This window comes from Natrix helvetica (genome assembly GCF_964273705.1).
Source record: "Natrix helvetica genome assembly, chromosome: 14".
NCBI lineage: Eukaryota > Metazoa > Chordata > Lepidosauria > Squamata > Natricidae > Natrix > Natrix helvetica.
The window spans coordinates 4023051-4044135 of NC_138564.1; the positions used below are offsets into that span (position 1 = coordinate 4023051).

The window sequence follows — 21085 nt, forward strand, 5'->3', positions numbered from 1 at the left end:
TTCTCTGCACTTTTTTTAGAGTCTCGACCTCTTTTTTATAGTGTGGTGACCAAAACTGGATGCAATATTTTAGGTGTGGTCTTACTAAGGCTTTGTAGAGTAGCATTAGTACCTCCCTTGATCTTGATTGCATCCCTCTGTTAATGCAATTTGGGATTGCATTGGCTTTTTTGATTGCTGCTGCACACTGCTGGATCATATTTAACTGGTTGTCCACTAAGACTCCAAGATCCCTCTCCCAGTCACTGCTATTAAAGCCAGGTTTCACCCAGCCTATATGTGTCCTTTTGGTCCTTGTTTTTGGACAAGGACTTTACTTTTCTCTAGTTGTGGGAGCTTCATCACTGGAGGCTTTCAAGAAAAGAGTGGACTGCCATCTGTTAGAAATGGTGTAGGGTCTCCTGCTTGGGCAGGGGTTGGACTAGATGACCTACAAGGTCCTTTGCAACTCTGTTCATCTAATGTAACCAAAATAAGATATGACCCGCTTAACATTTGGCTTGAATGCTGGAGTCCCGTTTTGGTCGTAAGTAGGGGATTAACCTGTTAACCATCGCATAGATTTTTGTGGTCTGGGTTGAGCAGGATTGTCAAACTACTCGTTAGTTACACAACTGAGGTTTGTGGCTCGAACCAGCCAGGCCTGATCTGAGGACTATCTCTTGGCTTAGTAAGGAGGTGATTCAGGCTCCTGTCAGGTTTCAAAATGTGCCACCGAGCCCGAAGGACCAGTTTGGGGGCTGGGTCCCCTCGAGGAATCCCATCTGCCACCGAAAACCTAATAATTTCCCAGGATCTTCAGTGACCTCCTGGGTGCAGGTCCTCCTTCCTCGTTGGGTTGGTGGGCTTTTTAAAAGACAAGGGGAGGACGTGGGGGCTTCCCCTTCCTCTTCCTGGACTCGGTTTGGGGTTGTGCAAACTTCTGGCCTTTGTGCAATTCACCTGGGTTGTGTTACCTGTCGGGGGAGTCGGCAGGAAGAAGCGATGATGCAATATACGCCTTGCAGGTAGGAGGCAGCATGGATGGTTTGGGGACCTTTGGATGATTTGATCTGATGCGGCTTTTACTTCCTTAGTCCCTTGGTGATGTTCTGAGCCAGCCTTAGCAGAAGCAAGAGACACTCCTGGTCACAAAAAAGCCCTCTTTATTTTACCTCTTGTGAATTAATGGCATTTACACACCGAAAAGTCCAGGCAATAGTCCTTCAAGGAGTTAACTGCAGTACAGACCTTATCAGTTCCTTGTGATAATTGCGAGGCCGTAAGTTCCCAGCTGAAAGGCTGCAAATTAAGTTCTGGCAAGCAGTCTTTGTGGCACGAAACACAATGAGCAAAATCTTCAGAAATATGAACGGTTGTCTCCTACGACCACCACTCCCCCTTCATTCTATTTATTCCCCAGCCGGGGAGGGGTCATTCAGCATCCATGTGTGCTTTGTTTCCCGAGTGGACTCCTTGTCCTCAGTTGTTCACCTCTCCAAACTGCTCTGCCCATGCACACATCTGGAACAGGCCCCAGCTGTTCTTCCTCCTCACTCATCTCAGCCTCCAAAGGCAGCTGCCTCTCCGGTGGCCGGGAAATGTCGGATGGCCCTGGCTCTATCTCATCCATCAGAGCCTTCCCCAGACTCCAGAACTGGCCCAGGTTCCTCCCCAGACTCCTCATCGTTGCCACCTCCTCTTGCAGCTGGCGGGCCACAACAGGTAACTTAATACCCATCCTTCATCCCTTCCTCTTCCGTTTTTGCAACTGTTCCAGGTTACCTGCCCAACGGGATACATGCTGTGGAGGCCATGCTCGCTGCTGCCAGCATCGGAGCCATCTGGAGTGCGACGTCCCGGATTTTGGCATCAACGTGAGTGACCCTCGCTTATCTCCTTGTTCCCAAATCCCCATTCTACATTTGCAGCCTCTAACGAAGGGTGGATTCCTTTGGACAAAGCAGTGCTGGTAGTCCTTGTGTCAGCGTTCCAAATACCATGCATGAAATCAATCAGAGACCAAGCCAGAATCATCCTTAAAGTTCCAATTTAATCATACAGGCATGTTGGCAACGTACTGTGGAATTCCAACTCTGTTCTTCTTCCTGGAATTCCACCCAGTTGAAAGTTCATGATCTATCCCCACACCCCATAATCCATCACATGTTCCAATCATCATCTTCCACGCTGGCATCTACACCCCTCTGCTTCCGATCGGGTGTCGAGGTGCGGAGACAAAAGATGACCTTGAGCTTCTAGAAAAGAATCACAACAATACATTCCACAATCCTACTCCTTTCTATTCCCCCCTCCCAACTACTACACTAATGAAACCCATAGGAAATTATAAGAAAGTGTGGCAGGCCAAAGATCCTAAAAGGAACATAACTAGAGGCCTGACACCTTGACTTACGACTGTTCCTTTAATGACCGTTTGAAGTAACAATGATGCCAGAAAAAGTAACTTACCACCTCATAACACGGGATCAAAATTTGGACACTGGGCAAGCGGCAAGTAGCCGTGATGGCACTGTGGTTAGAATGCAGGATTGCAGGCGGACTCTGCTGACAGCCAGCAGCTCGATCCTCACCTGCTCAAGGTTGACTCAGCCTTCCTGCTTTCCGAGGTTGGTAAAATGAAGGCCCAGATTGTTGGGGGAAAGAGGCTGACTCTGCAAACCGCTTAGAGAGGGCTGTAAAGCCCTGTGAAGTGGTATATAAGTCTAAGGGCTATTGTTAGGGTTCCAAATACCATGCAGAAATAAATCATTGTCCAAGGCAAAACATCCTTTAAGGTCCAATTTATTCCGCAGGCATGTTAGCACGGCTATGGAAATTTCAACTCTAAATTACATCCTCTAAGTTCAACCAGTTGAAAGTTCATGATCTCTCCCCACACCCACAAATCCATCACATGTTCCAATCATATTCTTCCACGCTGGCATGTACACCCATCTTCTTCCGGCCAGGTGTCGAGATGCGAAGACAAAAGATGACCTTGGCTTCTACAAAAGAATGTCAACAATCCATTCTACAATCCTACTCCTTTCTATTCCCCCCTCCCAACTACTACACTAATGAAACAGCATAGAGAATTATTAAAAAGTGTGGCAGGCCAAAGATCCTAAAAAGAATATAATTACAGGCCTGACAGCTATTGCTCTTCCTTCCTTCCTCCCTTCCATCCATCCATCCATGTTGCTCAGTGGTTAAAATGCAGTATTGCAGGCAAACTCTGCCAACTGCCGGCAGTTCAATTCTGACCAGCTCAAGGTTGACTCAGCCTTCCCTCCTTCCGAGGTGGGTAAAATGAGGACCCAGATTGTTGGGGGCAAGAGGCTGACTCTGCAAACCACTTAGAGAGGGCTGGAAAGCCCTGCCAAGCGGTATATAAGTCTACAGGCTATTGCTACTGCTCTTCCTTTTCTCCCTTCCTTCCTTCCTTCCTTCCTTCCTTCCTTCCTTCCTTCCTTCCTTCCTTCCTTCCTTCCTTCCCTCCCTCCCTCCCTCCCTCCCTCCCTCCCTCCTTCCTTCCTTCCCAGTGGTTAGAATGCAGTATTGCAGGCAAACTCTGCCAACTGCCAGGAGTTCAATCCTCACTGGCTCAAGGTTGACTCAGCCTCCCATCCTTCCGAGGTGGGTAAAATGAGGACCCAGATTGTTGGGGGCAAAGGGCTGACTCTGTAAACTGCTTAGAGAGGGCAGTAAAGCCCCAGGAAGTGATATATATCTAAAGTCTAAAGGCTGTTGATGTTTGTGACCTTCCCCACAGGCCAAATCAATGAGAGAAACTAGATTCGGTTAAGGACTGTGAGATTTGCTTAAAGACCATGACAAAAGTCGCAAAATCAGATGACGAACGCATTGCTTAGCCGTGGAAATTCGTAACTCGAGGACGATCTGTAGACTTCAGGGTTGACTTTTATGACATCCCCAGAAGAGGAGAGCCATGTGCCACTGTTTTTAGCTAAAGACTGAGCTTTTAGGGGGAGAAATTGGATCCGATGCTTATAGTCACATTTCACATAAGTGTGTGTTTGTTTGTGTGTGTGTGTGTAACCTAGGGCATTGGTCCTGCAATTAAGATCTCAGCTGAATTTAATTTTAAGAGTTCTTCGTGTGATGATGACCTGGAAGCAAAGTTGCAACATGCGAATCAGTGGCTCTAACTTGTCTTGTCTTCTGCTCCGCTGGAGATGTCTGGAGGGTGGACAATCTATTTCCATGAATGGTGGAGTGAGGCTGAACAAATGTTACGTTCTGCTTGGTGAGACACATAGTGGGACACCGTTGTGTCCAAGACACGCGATGGTCCCTACTACAGGTCTTGCCTTGTCTGAGTAAACTATAATAGAATAATAATAAATAGAATAATAAATAGAATAATAAAATAATAATAATAATAATAATAATAATAATAATAATAATAATAATAATAATAATAATAATAAAATAACAGAGTTGGAAGGGACCTTGCAGGTCTTCTAGTCCACCCCCTCCTCAAGCAGGAGAATCTCTGCCATTCAATCAGAATAGAGCTGTAAGGGATCCCAAAGGTCTTCTAGTCCACCCCCACTGCTCAAGCAGGAGACCCTCTGCCACTTAATCAGAATAGAGCTGGAAGGGACCCTAGAGGTCTTCTAGTCCAGCCCCCTGTTCAAGCAGGAGACCCTCTGCCATTCAATCAGAATAGAGCTGGAAGGGACCCTACAGGTCTTCTAGTCCAGCCCCCTGTTCAAGCAGGAGACCCTCTGCCATTCAATCAGAATAGAGCTGGAAGGGACCCTACAGGTCTTCTAGTCCACCCCCACTGCTCAAGCAGGAGACCCTCTGCCATTTCAGACCAATGGTTGTCCAGTCTCTTCCTGAAAACCTCCAGTGATGGAAGCCCCCACAATTTCTGGAGGCCAGTTGTTCCACTGATTAATTCTTCTCACTGTCAGGAAATTTCTCCTTAGTTCCAGGTTGCTCCTCTCTTTAGCTAGTTTCCATCCGTTGTTTATTCTCTGCCCCTCGGATGCTTTGGAAAATAACTTGACCCCCCCCTTCTTCGTGGCAGTCCCTCAAATCCTGGAATACGGCCATCATGTCCCCCCCTAGTCCTTCTTTTAACTTGATTGTTTCTTCTTGTGCCATATCTGTCATCGGACGTTGGCGATCCTATTTTGATCAACATGAAAAAGTGCTGCTGAGTTTTGTCCAAACTGGCCCCTTAGATTTTGAAGCCATGAAGTTCTTCTTCTGCCTGGACCTCCTTTGCCTTCAATCTTTCCCTGGAGGATTAATTGAAGGATGCCGTATTTTTCCAGGCGTCGCATCCCATGTCTGAAATATTCTAACTTTCGCTTTTTGATGGTTTTGATCATTTCCCTTGGCTTTTTCCAAGCGGCTTATCCCTTCCTCATTTCTGATTTTGTCAACCCAGCTTATACGTAACAGCCGCCTGTCAATCCACATTTCCAATGCTTCTACTCACTGACTAGTCTCTTCACTAAGGGGCACGGTGGCTCAGTGGCTAAGACGCTGAGCTTGTCGATCAGAAAGGTCGGCAGTTCGGCGGTTCGAATCCCGCGTAACGGAGTGAGCTCCCGTGACTTGTTCCAGCTTCTGCCAACCTAGCAGTTCGAAAGCACGTAAAACATGCAAGTAGAAAAATAGGAACCACTTTTGGTGGGAAGGGAGCAGCGTTCCGTGCGCCTTCGGCGTTTAGCATCTGAATTTTAATCCCATGCTCAAGGGGATGCGACAAAGGTCGTAAGTGTGAAAAACGGACGTGAGTGTTTTGGGTGCCGTCGTAGCTTTTTTTTATTTTTTTATTTTTATTTTTTATTAAACGAGTTTTGTACAAACAGATTTTCCCCCTTTTCACCCCCCCCCCCGGCCATACAATGTAAATCTCATACAAATGCTATACCCCCCCAACCCCCCCGCAAAAATTCACATTCAAATATTATACCAAATACTTTGCCCCCTCCCCTCCCCCCATCTTAAAATAGATTACTCGTAACCCCTCTCCTCCCAACAAACACAATATAAATTTCTCTTAGATTAATAATAACACATTGATCCCATTTTCTAAGCTAATTTAACATCTATAACTCTTAATATAAATTTCTCCTAAAATAACAATGTTTCGTTAATCCCATCTTCTAATTTATTCATACATATATATTGCCCCACCCTCCACCCTAACCCTCCCCCACCTCCCACACAGACCCACCCCCCTGACTTCCGCTGTATACCACTCTAACAATTCCAAACATCCCATATATTATTTACTCTGATCATCTATTGGTCTAAACATTCTTACCTAAAGGCTACGTAATAACTCCTAGTCTGGTATTTATTCTGTATATAATCAATCCATTTTGCCCATTCCTGTGTGTAATCCTCCTGTTTCTGAGCTTTTAAGAAAGCTGAAATTTTTGCCATTTCGGCGAACCCCGCCACCTTCTGAATCCATTGATCAATTGTCGGTAAAAAATCTTTTTTCCAATGTTGCGCAATCAACAACCTAGCTGCTGTAACCATATACAAGGCCAATTTTGTTTCCCCTTTGGTAAAATCCTTAACTATACCCAATAAAAACATTTGTGGAGTGAATTGTATTCTTTTCTTAAATACATTCTGCATAACCCACCATATTTTTATCCAAAAAGCTTTCACCTTGTTACAAGTCGGTGCCGTCGTAGCTTTGAACGGTCACGAAATGAAAGTCGAGGACTCTCTCTAAATAAAAGCCGACCCTTTTTCACCTGGTTTTTTTTGAATTCTCTGCTCATGCCTGGTTTCCCTCCCACCATCTCCCCCCCCCCCCCCGCAGGGCGTCCTGGATCGGTTCTCCCAAATTCAACCCAAGTTAATCTTCTCCGTCGAAGCCGTCATCTACAACGGGAAACGCCACAACCACCTGGACAAGCTGCAGAGTGTCGTGAAAGGTAAATCAGCTGCTGCTTTTTCCCCCCCCTCAGGCTATTGGAAAGGATTCCTCTGGGTCTGAATGCGACATAAAAAAATTCGGCATTAAAAAATGCGACATTAAAAAAATGCAACAGGAAAATAATGAAACATTAAAAAAAATGCAACATAAAGGATCCCTGGGGGCGCAGGGGGGTCAGAATACAGGAATGCAGCTAATTCTGCCGAGACAGATTGTTGTGGGAAATGGGTCGACTCCATAAACCGCTTAGCTCTATAAAGTGGTATATAAGTCTAAGGGCTATTGCTAGTCTTATTGCCCTTCCTTCTTTCCTTCCTTCCCTCCCTCCCTCCCTCCCTCCCTCCATCTATCCATCCATGGTGTGTAGTAGTTAGAATATTCAGTATTCCAGGCTAACTCTGCCCACTGTCAGCAGTTCGATCCTGACTGGCTTGAGGTTGACTCGGCCTTCCATCCTTCCGAGGTTATTAAAATGAGGATCCAGATTGTTGGGGGCAAAAGGCTGACTTTGTAAACTTCTTAGAGAGGGCTGTAAAGCTGTATAAAGTGGTATATAAATCTAAGGGCTATTGCTAGTGGTTATTGCCCATCCATCCATCCATCCATCCATCCATCCATCCATCCATCCATCCATCCATCCATCCATGGTGTGCAGTAGTTAGAATGCAGTATTGCAGGCTAACTGTGCCAACTGTCAGCAGTTCGATTCTCACTGGCTCAAGGTTGACTCAGCCTTCCATCCTTCCGAGGTGGGTCAAATGAGGACCCAGATTGTTGGGGGCAAGAGGCTGACTCTGTAAACCGCTTAGAGAGGGCTGGGAAGCACTGTGAAGCGGTATATAAGTCTTTAAGCGCTGTTGCTATTTGATCATCTTTGCATTTCTGATCCTTTTTTTCCTTTTAGGACTTCCTGATCTGAAAAAAGTTGTTGTCATCCCCTATGTATCTTCAAGAGAGTCCATAGATATTTCCAGAATCCCAAATAGGTATAAACGCTTTGAAGGATATTATGGGGATTGGCTGAGATACCCCTTCCTCCCACTTATGACTGACAGTATGACTGTAACTTTGTTGCTTGTATCCTTGCGATTTATATTGATTGTGTTCTAGTATGATTTGATTGATTATTCTACCCTGTGACTATCATTAAGTGTTTTTCCTTATGATTCTTGATGAATGTATCTTGTCTTTTTAGGTACACTGAGAGCATATGCACCAAAGACAAATTTCTTGTGTGTCCAATCATACTTGGAAAATAAAGAATTATTTTCTATTCTAGTCACTTCCCTTCTTTCTATTCTATTTCTTATTCTGCTCTCTTCTCTCCTTTTCTTTCCTTTCCTCTCTTCCATTCCATTATTTTGCTCTCTTCTCTTCCCTTCCCTTCCTTCCTTTCTATTCTATTTCTTATTTTGCTCTCTTCTCTCCTCTCCTTTCCTTTCCTTTCCTTTCCTCTCCTCCATTCCATTATTTTGCTCTCTCTTTTTCCCTTCCCTTCCCTTCCTTCCTTTCTATTCTATTTCTTATTTTGCTCTCTCCTCTCCTCTCCTTTTCTTTCCTCTCCTCCATTCCATTATTTTGCTCTCTTCCCTTCCCTCCTTTCTATTCTATTTCTTATTTTGCTCTTCTCTCCTCTCATTTGCTTTCTTCTCTTCTCCTCTCTTCTCTTTTCCTTTCCTCTCCTATTCCTATTCCTATTCCTAATTTATTCCTTTTCCTATTCTATTCTATTCTATTCTATTCTATTCTATTCTATTCTATTCTATTCTATTCTGGAAGTCTTTAAGAAGATGTTGGATAGCCATTTGTCTGAAATGGTATAGGGTTCCTGCCTAGGCAAGGGGTTGGACTAGAAGACCTCCAAGGTCCCTTCCAACTCTCCTATTGTATTGTATTCTATTCAGATTTGGAAGACCAATATAACCTTCTCATAAAAGTGCAGGTTGTTCTTGACTTATGACCATACCTCCATTGGTAAGAGACCTGGTTGTTAAGTGAGCCACACCCAATTTTAAGATTGTTTTTTTGCCACGGTTGTTAAGCGAATCATATGGTCGTTAAGCGAATCTGACCTTGCTCGTTGGAAGCTGGCTGGGAAGGTTATAAATGGAGATCATGTGACTCTGGGGATGCTACAAAACATGCAGGTTGCCAAGCACCCAAAGTTTGTCCCCATGGCCACAGAGATGCTGTGACGGTTGTAAGTGTGAGGACCGGTCTGAAAGTCACTTTTTTTCAATGCTGTCGTAACTTTGAACAGTCACTAAAGGCATAGTTGTAAATGGAGGAATAAATACCTGCACAGGTACCCTTGACTTACAACAGTGACCATTCAAAGTTACAACGGTGCTGAAAAAAAGTGACTTATGACCATTCCTCACACTTACGACCATCGCAGTGTTCCTCGTGGTCACATGATCAAAATGCTTGGCAAATGACTCATGACCGTCGCTGTATCCCAAAGTCACATGCTCCGCTTTTGCGACCATCCGACAGTGGGGAGGCCTGATTCACTTAACAACGGTGTGACTGACTTAACAACCACAGGGATTCACTTAACAGCAGTGGCAAGGAAGGTCATGAAATGAGGCAAAACTCACTTAACAAATATCTTACTTAGCGACATAAATTTTGGGGGCTCCATTGTAGTCGTAAGTCGAGTACTTCCTGCATTAGCCTGGGGGTCTTTTAGTTCCCAAGCTTGGCCTGCTGACAGATGCATAGAAAAATCTTAGTATAATATAATTTTATCATATTTTATCTAAATCTGAAATTATTGTGTTTTATCCCAGTTTCCTTTTTTTTTTGAGTTTTAAAAAGTTTTATTATATATAAGAAATTCCATTTCTAAATAAACAGTGTCTTGTCTGCACAAATAATTTTGAGAGATAATCATAATACTTACAATAATATTCATCCCATTGGTACTGATCTTATAATCATCGTAGCATTTGCTTATCCACTTTAATAAACCTTCCTTATACAGTTAGTCCTTCTCTTACATTTCCATCTTTCTAACTTCTGCTTTTATTGGCTAGACGTTGATAAAATGAGTCCCATAGTTAAAAAGTATTCAGTTTCTTCCTTTCCCTTAATTTTTAAGCGTTAATCTACCCATTTCATTTTCAATTGTATTTCGTGCAATTCCATTTTAAATTGCATTTATCAAATTTTAGTAATCCTGTGTTTCTGGAACTCTGCACTCCGATATGGCCCAGAGGGCGAATCAGTCAAATGAATGGGTGATAGAAAAATCTTAGTAATATGAACATTTTGATTTTTACCCTTCTCTTTTCTTTTTCCACTCAGCGTGTTTTTAGAAGATTTCCTCGGAATGGGTAAGGGAGACCAGGCGCCTCAGCTCGAGTTCGAACAGCTCCCCTTTAGCCATCCACTTTTTATCATGTACTCTTCGGGCACGACAGGCGCCCCGAAATGTATGGTGCACTCTGCAGGGGTGAGTGTCCCTTCTTTATTTGTTTGGAGTATGGCATGGATATTAGGAGCGGTGCGGTGGCCTACAGGTGGAGCTCTCGCCTCGCAATTGGAAGGCTGTGAGTTCGATCCTAGGTAGAGGCAGGTATTTCTCTCTGAGCATGATGAGAATATATCTGCCGAACAAAACTCCGCATTGGCGACACGAAGGGCATCTGGCCATTCAAACACTCTGCTAGCTCCCTTCGCTTGCCTAGACTCCACCCCGCAAGGGATTGTGGGATCATTAAAAGAAGATGATAATGATGGAACGGCACGGATATTAGGAGTGGTGCGGTGGCCTACAGGTGGAGCTCTCGCCTCGCAATTGGGAGGCTGTGAGTTCAGTGGCGTAGCGTAGGTTGTCAGCACCCGGGGCAAGGCAAGTAATTTGCGCCCCCTAACCCAAGGGCGGCCCGACTGCAGCTGCCCCTGGGTCGGCATCAGTCAAGTGAGGCTCTCCATGCTGGCCTCCTGCCTTCCTCCCGAAAAGGAGCTCGAAGGGCAGCGGGAAAAGGCTCGACTGAAGGGAAGCAGGTGCCGCGAGGGTGGGAGGCGCACCGGGGGCTTCAGGAAGGCGCCGGCTCCCCGGGGCGCTCCAGGCGGAGCGGGAGGACGCGGTGGCGTTGCAGCGGCGGGCAGACGGAGCGCAGCGCCGCTCTCCTTCGGCTCCCGCGGGGGCGGCGCGGCGGGTCTTGCCGGCTCCGCTGGGAGGTAGGCGGTGCGCAGGAGGGGCCTGGGCGGGCCGGGGCCGGGGAGCTTAGTTTGCGGGCCGAGCCGGGCGCGGAAAGAGGTGGCCACAGTCCGGCAAAGGGTGGCGCGGGGCGAGTCAGGGCGCCCCCCCAGACGTTGCGCCCGGTGCGGCCGGCCCCCCCTGCACCCCCCACGCTACGCCACTGTGTGAGTTCGATCCCAGGTAGAGGCAGGTATTTCTCTCTTCGGGCACGATGAGAATATATCTGCTGAACAAAACTCCGCATTGGCGACAGGAAGGGCATCCGGCCGTTCGTAAACACTCTGCTAGCTCCACTCAGTTACCCAGTCTCTACCCCGCAAGCAGTGGTGGGATTTAGCCAGTTCGTGAGAAACGGTTACTAACTTTCTGAGCTGGTTGTTGGAAGGAGTCATTAGGCCAGAGAACCAGTTGTTAATTTATTTGAATCCCACCACTGCCCACAAGGGATTATGCGGTCGTTAAATGAAGATGATGATGGTGGAACGCATGGATATTTGGAGCATGGGAGAAACACAGGGTGATATAATGCACACATGATAGACAAGATTTAAGAAATTCAAATAATTGCATATCAAGGTGCAAGTTACATTTTAAAAGATGTTAGTTAGGGAAATGGTAAGTTCTCATCCTGCCTTAGGAATGGAAGCCAACTGGGACACTCTGGCCCAATCACCAGGAGACGGTGAGTTCTAGCTCCACCTAAGGCATGTAGTAAAGCAGCTGGGTGATTTTGGGCCAATCACCAGGAGATTGTGAGTTCTAGTCCTGCTTCAGGCATGAAATCCCATTGTGTGACTTTGGCCAGGGGACTGTGAATTCTAGTCCTTCCTCAGCCACGAAAGCCTGCTGGGTGGCTTTGGGCCAATCACCAGGCGACGGTGAGTTCTAGTTCCACCTTAGCAACGAAAGCAGCTGAGCAACCAGCGAGGGTTATTGTGGGGAAAAAAAAGGAGAAGGCAGTTAGAATATGGGATGTATTTGCTGCCTCCAGTTATTTCTAAAAATAACGAAGGTGGGATGCAAATAAATAAAGTGGTTTGCCCTGGACTGAAACCTCAAACATAATCCATTTCATTTCTCTTATCCACCTTCGTATGTCAACCCTTGTGCGGCCGTTGCAGGATTTGAGCCCCTGCGTCTAAGGCTGGACTGTGACAAAGCTTAAGGCTCCAGAATCAATGTGAAATATTTGGTATGCAAATAGTTACCGTATTTTTGGAGTATAAGAGGCAAATTAAAAGGCTTTGAAGAGGCAAATTTTTAAAAAAAGTAGGTTGGTAGGTAGGTAGAGGGATAGAGAGGGAGAGAAAGAGAGAGAAATACAGTAGGTAAGTAGGGAGAGAGAGAGTAGTTAGGTAGGTAGGTAGAGGGGGAGAGAGAGGGAGAAATAGAGAGAGAAATACAGTAGGTAGGTAGGGAGAGGGATAGAGAGAGAGTAGTTAGGTAGGTAGGTAGATAAAGGGATAGAGAGAGAGTGTGTGTGTAGGTAGATAGGTAGAGAGAGAGAGAGAGAAATACAGTAGGTAGGTAGGGAGAGAGAGAAAGTAGGTATGTAGGTAGGTAGATAAAGGGATAGAGAGAGAGAGAGAGAGAGAGAGAGAGTTAGGTAGGTAGAGAGAGACAGAAATACAGTAGGTAGGTAGGGAGAGGGATAGAGAGAGAGTAGTTAGGTAGGTAGGTAGATAAAGGGATAGAGAGAGAGAGTGTGTGTAGGTAGATAGGTAGAGAGAGAGAGAGTGTGTGTGTAGGTAGGTAGAGAGAGAGAGAGAGAAAGACAATAGGTAGGTAGGGAGAGAGAGAGTAGTTAGGTAGGTAGGTAGATAGATAGAGAAATAGAGAGAGAGACAGAGTAGGTAGGTAGAGAGAGAGAAATACAGTAGGTAGGTAGGGAGAGTGTGTGTGTGTAGGTAGGTAGATAGAGGGATAGAGAGAGAAATAGAGAGAGAAATACAGTAAATGGGTAGGGAGAGAGAGAGAGTAGTTTGGTAGGTAGGTAAATAGAGAGAGAGAGATATATAAATAGAGATAGAGAGAGAGTAGGTAGGTAGAGAGAGAGAAATACAGTAGGTAGGTAGGGAGAGAGAGAGAGTGTGTGTAGGTAGGCAGGTAGAGGGATAGAGAAATACAGTAGATAGGGAGAGAGAGAGTAGTTAGGTAGGTAGGTAAATAAAGGGAGAGAGAGAGAGAGAAATAGAGGGAGATGGAGAGATAGAGAAATATGGTAGGTAGGGAGAGAGAGTGTGTGTGTAGGTAGGTAGATAGAGGGATAGAGAGAGAAATAGAGAGAAATACAGTAAATGGGTAGGGAGAGAGAGAGAGAGTAGTTTGGTAGGTAGGTAAATAGAGAGAGAGAGATAAATAGAGATAGAGAGAGAGTAGGTAGGTAGAGAGAGAGAAATACAGTAGGTAGGTAGGGAGAGAGAGTGAGTGTGTAGGTAGGCAGGTAGAGGGATAGAGAGAGAAATAGAGAGAGAAATACAGTAGATAGGGAGAGAGAGAGTAGTTAGGTAGGTAGGTAAATAAAGGGAGAGAGAGAGAGAGAAATAGAGGGAGATGGAGAGATAGAGAAATACGGTAGGTAGGGAGAGAGAGAGAGTGTGTGTAGGTAGGTAGGTAGAGGAATAGAAAGAGAGAAATACAGGAGATAGGTAGGTGTTTCTGCTGGCACAGTACTTGATCAATGTAATTCTCATCAATCAGTTAAAGAGCTTTCCAAAAGGAAAAAAAAAAGTTTTTGCACTCTGCAAACCTCCCCCAAATGGCCTGTTTTTCGTGAAAATGGGCCCGTTCCCCCCCCCCAAAGGCATAAATAGCCTTGGGGGGGGGCCTTGCAGAGTGCTCCTGGGGGAGTGGGGGGGACAAAACGAGCAAGAAACGGCCTGTTTTTCGTGAAAATGGGCCCATTTTTTTGTCAAAAAAATTGCACGTGTAGCCTTATGGAGCAGAGTGCTGCTGGGGACTGGAGGGGCAAAAAAGGGCCCATTTTTTTGCTCATTTCTTCCCTCCCCAGCCCCCAGGAGCTCTCTGAAAGCCTCCATGAGGGTATGCACGGCCATTTTGATGAAGGGGCCGGGGCTTCGGGAGGCAAAAAAAATGCTGTATTCGGTGTATAAGACGCACCCAGATTTTCAGCCTCTTTTTTTGAGGAAAAAAAGGTGCGTCTTATACTCCGAAAAATACAGTACTTATTTGAGTGCTCGGCTCCGTTTTTTGCTAATTAAAATGTAAATGAAACTAAATTTTCATTTTTGCTTTCTAATGCAATTTAAGCTCTTTCCTCTCTCTCCCTCTTTCTTTTTTATTTTTATTTTATTTGTCCCCGCAGGGAACTTTGATTCAGCACCTGAAAGAACATATCCTTCATGGCAACATGAGCTGCAATGACGTCATCGTATACTATACCACGGCAAGTTACTTTTTCTTTAAGAAAGGAGAATATTTGTAGCTCAGGATTGACACGAGGCGTCCTTAGTGCTCGCTGTGCTTCCTTCCTTTCCTTGCAGACGTTTCATTACCCAACTAGGTAACATCATCAGTGCTAGAAGGGATGGGTTTTGTTGGGAGGAGGTGGAGGAGGAGGACTTTTCTTGCAGACGTTTCCTTACCCAGCTAGGTAACCTCATCATCAGTGCTAGAAAGGAATGGGGTTTGTGGAGTGGCGGAGAAGGAGGACTATAAGGTCCATGGTGCTCTCTGAGCTTGCTTGTTTTCTTAGAGACATTTCATAACCGAACTAGTAACATCATCAGTGCTAGAAGAGAAAGGGGTTTGAGTAATGGCGGAGGAGGTGAAGTGGAGAAGGAGGACTATAAGGTCCATGGCGCACTCTGAGCTTGCTTGTTTTCTTACAGACCTTTCATTACCCAACTAGGTAACATGATCAGTGCTAGTTAAGGAGGCAGTTTGCTGTCACTTTATATTCTGGTGGTTTGCCTCCATCAGTGTTGGTGGGGGTGATGTTAGAGATTCTTTAGTTGGTGTGTTTAAGTATTTGCAAACATATGAATGCGTGAACAGTGTGGCAACTGGGTGTCGTACATTCCAATACAAATAAAAGCTAGTAGAAATCATCATAGTTATTATATTCGACTGTAGGAAGTTAGCAGCCACCCTTCTCCCAGAAGAATGAAATATCCTAGGAAATATTGAAAAGGCAGAATATTATATTTCCCTGGATTAGAAATGGAGAGACAGGTTTTTAGGCAGGAAGCAGACTCACTCTTAATAGCCCCCTCCTTTGTCAATAGGCCAGTAAAAGGCCTGAGCCAGTCTATTCTACATAACAAAGATCTCTACCCCCAGGGTGATGGGATTAAGGCGTGATAGGAGTAGCCCTTTGCCCATCTCACCACAGGGCACCTGGGAAGAAGTGATGCTCAACCAAACTTGGACTCAAAACACAGCCTAGAGAGTTGCCCCTGCGTTGCCCCATGGGAGTCTGACAACCAATCATTATTTATTTATTTATTTTCTTCGAATTTCTAGACCGCCCCCTCTCCCGAAAAGGACTCGGGGCGGTGTACAGTCCACACAACAAACAATAAGTATCAAATACAAATATAAATACAGATATAAATACACATAAGGAGGAGGTTAAAAATTTAAAAAGAACTGTACGGAAGAATATAAATCTGGTTCTAAAAACCCTAAAATCAGTTAAATTTAAAACCATACCCTATAAATAACCAGGTAAGAATATGTTTCCAGGAGGTAACAGTTGTCACAATTATAATTATGCCAGGCCAGCTAATCGAAACAGGTGAGTCTTCAATTTTTGTCGGAAGGAGCGGAAGTGTGTGGTGGTTCTGATATCGGGGGGGAGGTCATTCCAGAGGGTTGGGCCCATCACAGAGAAGGCCCTACTCCTTGGCGTCGCCCGCTGGCATTGCCTAGTGGACGGCACCTGGAGAAGCCCCTCCCTGTGAGAGCGGATTGGCCGCAGGGATGTATGTGGGAGGATGCGATCCCGCAAGTAACTAGGTCCTGTGCCATGGAGCGCTTTAAAGATGGTAATCAGGACCTTGAAACGCACCCGAAAAACTACAGGTAGCCAGTGCAGCTCGCGCAGGAGAGGTGTTACATGGGAGTATCTAATCAGAATGCAAGATGAAGATCAAAGCCCAGAGAGGGCATAAAACCAGGGACCTTCAGCATCTCTGCCCCTTTTCTTCTTCACCCAACATCTGGAAGCATCTGATCCCCCTTTTCTGTTCAGGAGCTCAAGCCATGGGATCCTGTCTACCATTAAACCATCTTTCCAAGCAGCCTCCATGTTCCCAGTGTCTTTTCCCCCATTTGGAGATGAATCCAGGTGGACATTTCTTCCAACACAACCAACTTATATGTTTCTAATAATAATACATACTTCTATGAAGTTCCAGTCTGCCTTTATTCAATTATTCCACGTTTTCTCTTGTTATTGCTATTCTATTCTATAAAAGTATATAATATTCCCCTTGTCTCTTATTTCTATAACTTATTCTAACTCATCTCATCTATTAAAAGACATTTTCTTTCTATCCTACCTAACGTCTAGTCATGTCACCTACCTAAAAAAAAAAGGAAAGAGAGAGAAAAAGAAAAGCTAATCAGAACAACAACAAAAAAAGAGAGAAATCATCTATCCATTGTCTCCTGCCAGCTTCAATACTTCAATTGCTATGCTTTTTTTTTGACTTGGCTCCCATATTCCTCTCTTGGATCTTTACCTCTGCCTACTGCAGAGGTGTCCAAACTTGGGAAGCTTAAGACTTGTGGACTTCAACTCCCAGAATTCCCCAGCCAGCCATGCTGGCTGGGGAATCCTGGGAGTTGAAGTCCACAAGTCTTAAGCTTCCCAAGTTTGGACACCTCTGGTCTACTGCTTGGCTGCTCAATGTAGATATTTCTCTCACTTTCGACCCTCTTCCACTGCCTAGTTTCTTGATTGAGGTATTGTTTATTCGATTGTTGGTCTGAAGTTAACCTTGGAGTTAATCTATGCTGATCTGATTGGGGAGGGAGAGGTGCTCTGAAGTGTTTTTGTTCTCTTTGGGCTGGTTGATTGTCTCTTTTGCATCGTTGACATTTTCTTTCCCTAAAAACAAATATTAAATTGTTAAAAGTCTTCAAACTGGGCATCCTTTGGAGGCTCCCTCTGTCTGCACATGTTCCAGAAAATCCTCCTTCGTCCTCCAAGGAGACCAGATCAGATTAGCTCAAGATTAATGCAGATTAAAGTCAATTACTACTTATACTTGCCGATAAGGTCGCTCTTGAAATGTTTGGGTGTTTTTATTCTCCCAATTGGCTTAACTGCAGTTGCAGAAGCTTCACAGTATTTTGGATTAAAATTGCAGAGTTTGTTTATCCGTGGACGGTCTTAAAAGTGAGTGTTCTAAAGGTGAATGTGCAATGCAATAGAATAGAGCTGGAAGGGATCTTGGAGGTCTTCTAGTCCAGCCCCCTGCTCAAGCAGGAGACCCTGTACCATTTCAGACAGGTGACTTCTCTCAAAAGCCTCCAGTGTTGAAGCACCTACAACTTCTGGAGGCAACTTCTGTTCCACTGGTTAATTTGTCCTCGCTATTAGGAAGTTTCTCCTTAATTCCCAGTTGCTTCTCTCTTTGGTTAGTTTCCAACCATTGTTTCTTGTCCTGCCCTCTGGTGCTTTGGAGAATAATTTGACCCTTTCTTCTGTGTGGCAGCCCCTCAAATACTGGAATACTGCTATTATGTCACCCCTAATTCTTCTTTTCTTTAGACTAGTCAAACCCAAATCTTGCAACTGTTCATTGTATGTTTTAGTCTCTAGGCTTTTGATCATCTTAGATAGAGTGATCGTTAATTCTAACAAATTTACAGAGTTGGAAGGGACCTTGTAGGTCATCTAGTCCAACCCCCACCCAAGCAGGAGACCCTACACCATTTCTGACAGATGGCAGTCCAGTCTCTTCTTGAAAGCCTTCAGTGATGAAGCTCCCACAACTTTTGAAGGCAACTTCTGTTCCATGGGTTGATTGTTCTCCCTGTCAGAACATTCCTCCTTATTTCCAGGTTGAATCTCTCCTTGGTCAGTTTCCACCCATTATTCCTTGTCTGGCCTTTGGGTGCCTTGGAAAATAGCTTGACCCCCTCCTCTCTGTGGCAGCCCCTCACATATTGGAAGACTGCTCTCCTGTCTCCCCTGGTCCTTCTCTTCCCTAGACCAGCCATGCCCAGTTCCTGCAACCGTTCATTGTATGTTTTAGCCTCCAGTCCCCTCATCATCCTGGTTGCTCTTCTCTGCACATTTTAACCCCTCAAATTCTCAACATGTATACATAATTGCGTGGAAGCTTTCTAGAGGATATTTCTGGAATGTTCAGGCGGCTGGTTCTTGTGCCTGGGGTCAGAAGGGGGGGGGGGGGAGGCACTGCTTTGCAAGAGACTCTGGAAATTACATCACGCTTAGCACATGAGCCGTAGGTTGCGCTTGGCTGACTTTGCGTGACCGTGTCTCGGAGACGTGCAAAAAACATCTCTTTGCAGGTCTAAAAACAGACGGAAAAGCAAAACAGCTTTTTCTGCCTAATCTACATTCGGGCACTTGGCAACTGGCATGTACTTATGTCTGTTGCGGTGTCAGTGATCATCTGAGAAGCTGCTCTGCATAAGTTAATTGTCCTCTTTCCATCCTAGACGGGTTGGATGATGTGGAACTGGCTGGTGTCTTCTCTGGCGGTGGGGGCCTCGGTGGTCCTGTACGACGGCTCCCCCCTCGTTCCTTCTCCCAACGTCTTGTGGGACTTGGTGGATCGATTAGGGTAGGTAAACCATCAGCCCCGACTTGGCTTGGTGTCTTCAGATGGACCCCGGTGTGTTTTCAGAGGGTTTGGCCTCTCAAGCGATTGATAAATGAGGTTGGTGAGGCTTCAGAAGAAGGCAAGGAAGTCCTCCTTGTCAGCGGTCCCCAACCTTTCGGACCTCAGGGACCGCTAAATTCATAATTTTAAATCCTGAGGACCACTAATATGATCTGCCTAATGACCGGCTGGGTGGGCGTGGCTAGGCGGTCATGTGACTGGGTGGGCGTGGACAACTCGATGTCACTCACCATGGCAACTCCACTGTGCTGCACAGTAGAAGCCATTTTATGGCAGTACAGTAGAAGCAGTTCTAAGGCACAACAGGCTGTATCTTAACAGAACACACCCCCCTCCAGGGGTTTTAGGGGTGTCTTGCTCCACAGTATTTGTTTCCAGGGGGTAAGTCGTCTGTGTACCAAATTTGGTTGAAATTGCTTCAGTTCCAGAGTTATGCTGGAACATACACAAACACACAGCCATTTATATATATATTTGTGTTACAACCCCTGGTATGCCCAAATATGGGAGGGAGCTCACTACTCCCGCTTTCTGTCATTCGGCTCATTACAGAAGACCATCCAGGCAGAAAGCCATATTTTTATTTTTAATGTTGCCTTTTTATATTTGTGTTGTATTTGTGCTGATAAATAAATAAAGGGAGACTAGTATAGATCTATTTCAAGCTATTTAGCTCTCATCAGCTAGCCATACTTGGTATGGCTATAGCTTGAAATAGATCTATACTAGCCTCCCTTTATTTATTTATCAGCACAAATACAACACAAATATAAAAAGACAACATTAAAAATAAAAATATGGTTTTCTGCCTAGATGGTCTTCGGTAATGAGCCGAATGACAGAAAGAGGGAGTAGTGACCTTCCTCCCATATTTAGTCATACCAGGGGTTGTAACACAAATACATACCTATTTCCCTGGCTCAGCTGATAAGGAGGAGCCTGTGGCTTAGTGGCTAATACAACTGCCTAATATGTAATACTGCCCTGGTTCGAATCCCAGTAAGGGTATGGCTAGCTGATGAGAGCTAAATAGCTTGAAATAGATCTATACTAGTCTCCCTTTATTTATTTATCAGCACAAATACAACATACATACATACATACATACATACATACATACATACATACATACATACATACATACATACATACATATAAAACTAACAAGAAGAAGATAAACAAGGATTGTTCTCTGGCTACAGGATTACCATCCTTGGGACGGGTGCCAAGTGGTTGGCAGTTCTGGAAGAGAAGAACCTGAAGCCGTGTAAGTATTAGGGCACCAATTGGGGTTTTGCATCGCACAAAACTGGTTTGTTCAACCATGGTTTGGCTGAACTCACGTGACCCATAACCACCGAAGAAACCACCACGTTACGGCCAAAGTGGCTGAATCCGATCCCCCTTTCCTTGTTCTCCTTCAATTTTGGAGCCTAGTTCCCTCCCACCCATCTCTCATTCCATCCCATAATATTTTCCAAAAGTTCCTACCAGAGGTGGGTATTCAGCCGGTTCTGACCAGTTCTGGAGAACCGGTAGCGGAAATTTTGAGTAGTTCGGAGAACCGGTAAATACCGCCTCTGGCTGGCCCCGCCCCCATCTATTCTCTGCCTCCCGAGTCCCAGCAGATCGGGAGGAAATGGGGATTTTGCAGTAACCTTCCCTTGCCATGCCCACCAAGCCACACCCACCAAGCCATGCCATATCCACCAAGCCATGACCACAGAACCGGTAGTAAAAAATTTTTTACCTTATCACAAGCCAGTGTGAATAGAAAAGACATGTATTTAAACATGAGCTCTGGCTTTGACATGGTTTGAAAGTTTGAAGTGGCTTGACTTGACATGGTGACATGTTGTGGTTGATGTTCCCACCATATAGTAAGCCATTGATTGAACCCCTTGAAGAGGTAGTGGGACATTTTGAGAAAAACGAACACCATGTTGTGGCCCGCCAGAGCTGGCTGCAGATTCGGACATTGAGGAGGTTGGGGAGGAACCTGGGCCAGTCCTGGAGTCTGGGGAAGGCTCTGATGAGGGCTCTGTGTCGGAGGCAGAGAGGGGGCCAGAACTGTCTGACAATTATCAGCTGTCTTAGGAGTCAGACATC

The 21085-nt window shown here is 45.2% G+C and overlaps 1 protein-coding gene across 1 annotated transcript in view; it reads left to right on the forward strand.

Moving 5' to 3' along the window:
• AACS (acetoacetyl-CoA synthetase) overlaps positions 1 to 21085 on the forward strand; it is a 58196-nt gene that overhangs the window by 15832 nt on the left and 21279 nt on the right. Inside the window, 8 exon segments of the mRNA XM_081966897.1 lie at positions 1760 to 1834; positions 1837 to 1856; positions 6806 to 6920; positions 7827 to 7908; positions 10232 to 10379; positions 14458 to 14538; positions 18792 to 18916; positions 20179 to 20243. Of these exon segments, the coding sequence (XP_081823023.1) occupies positions 1760 to 1834; positions 1837 to 1856; positions 6806 to 6920; positions 7827 to 7908; positions 10232 to 10379; positions 14458 to 14538; positions 18792 to 18916; positions 20179 to 20243 (711 nt within the window).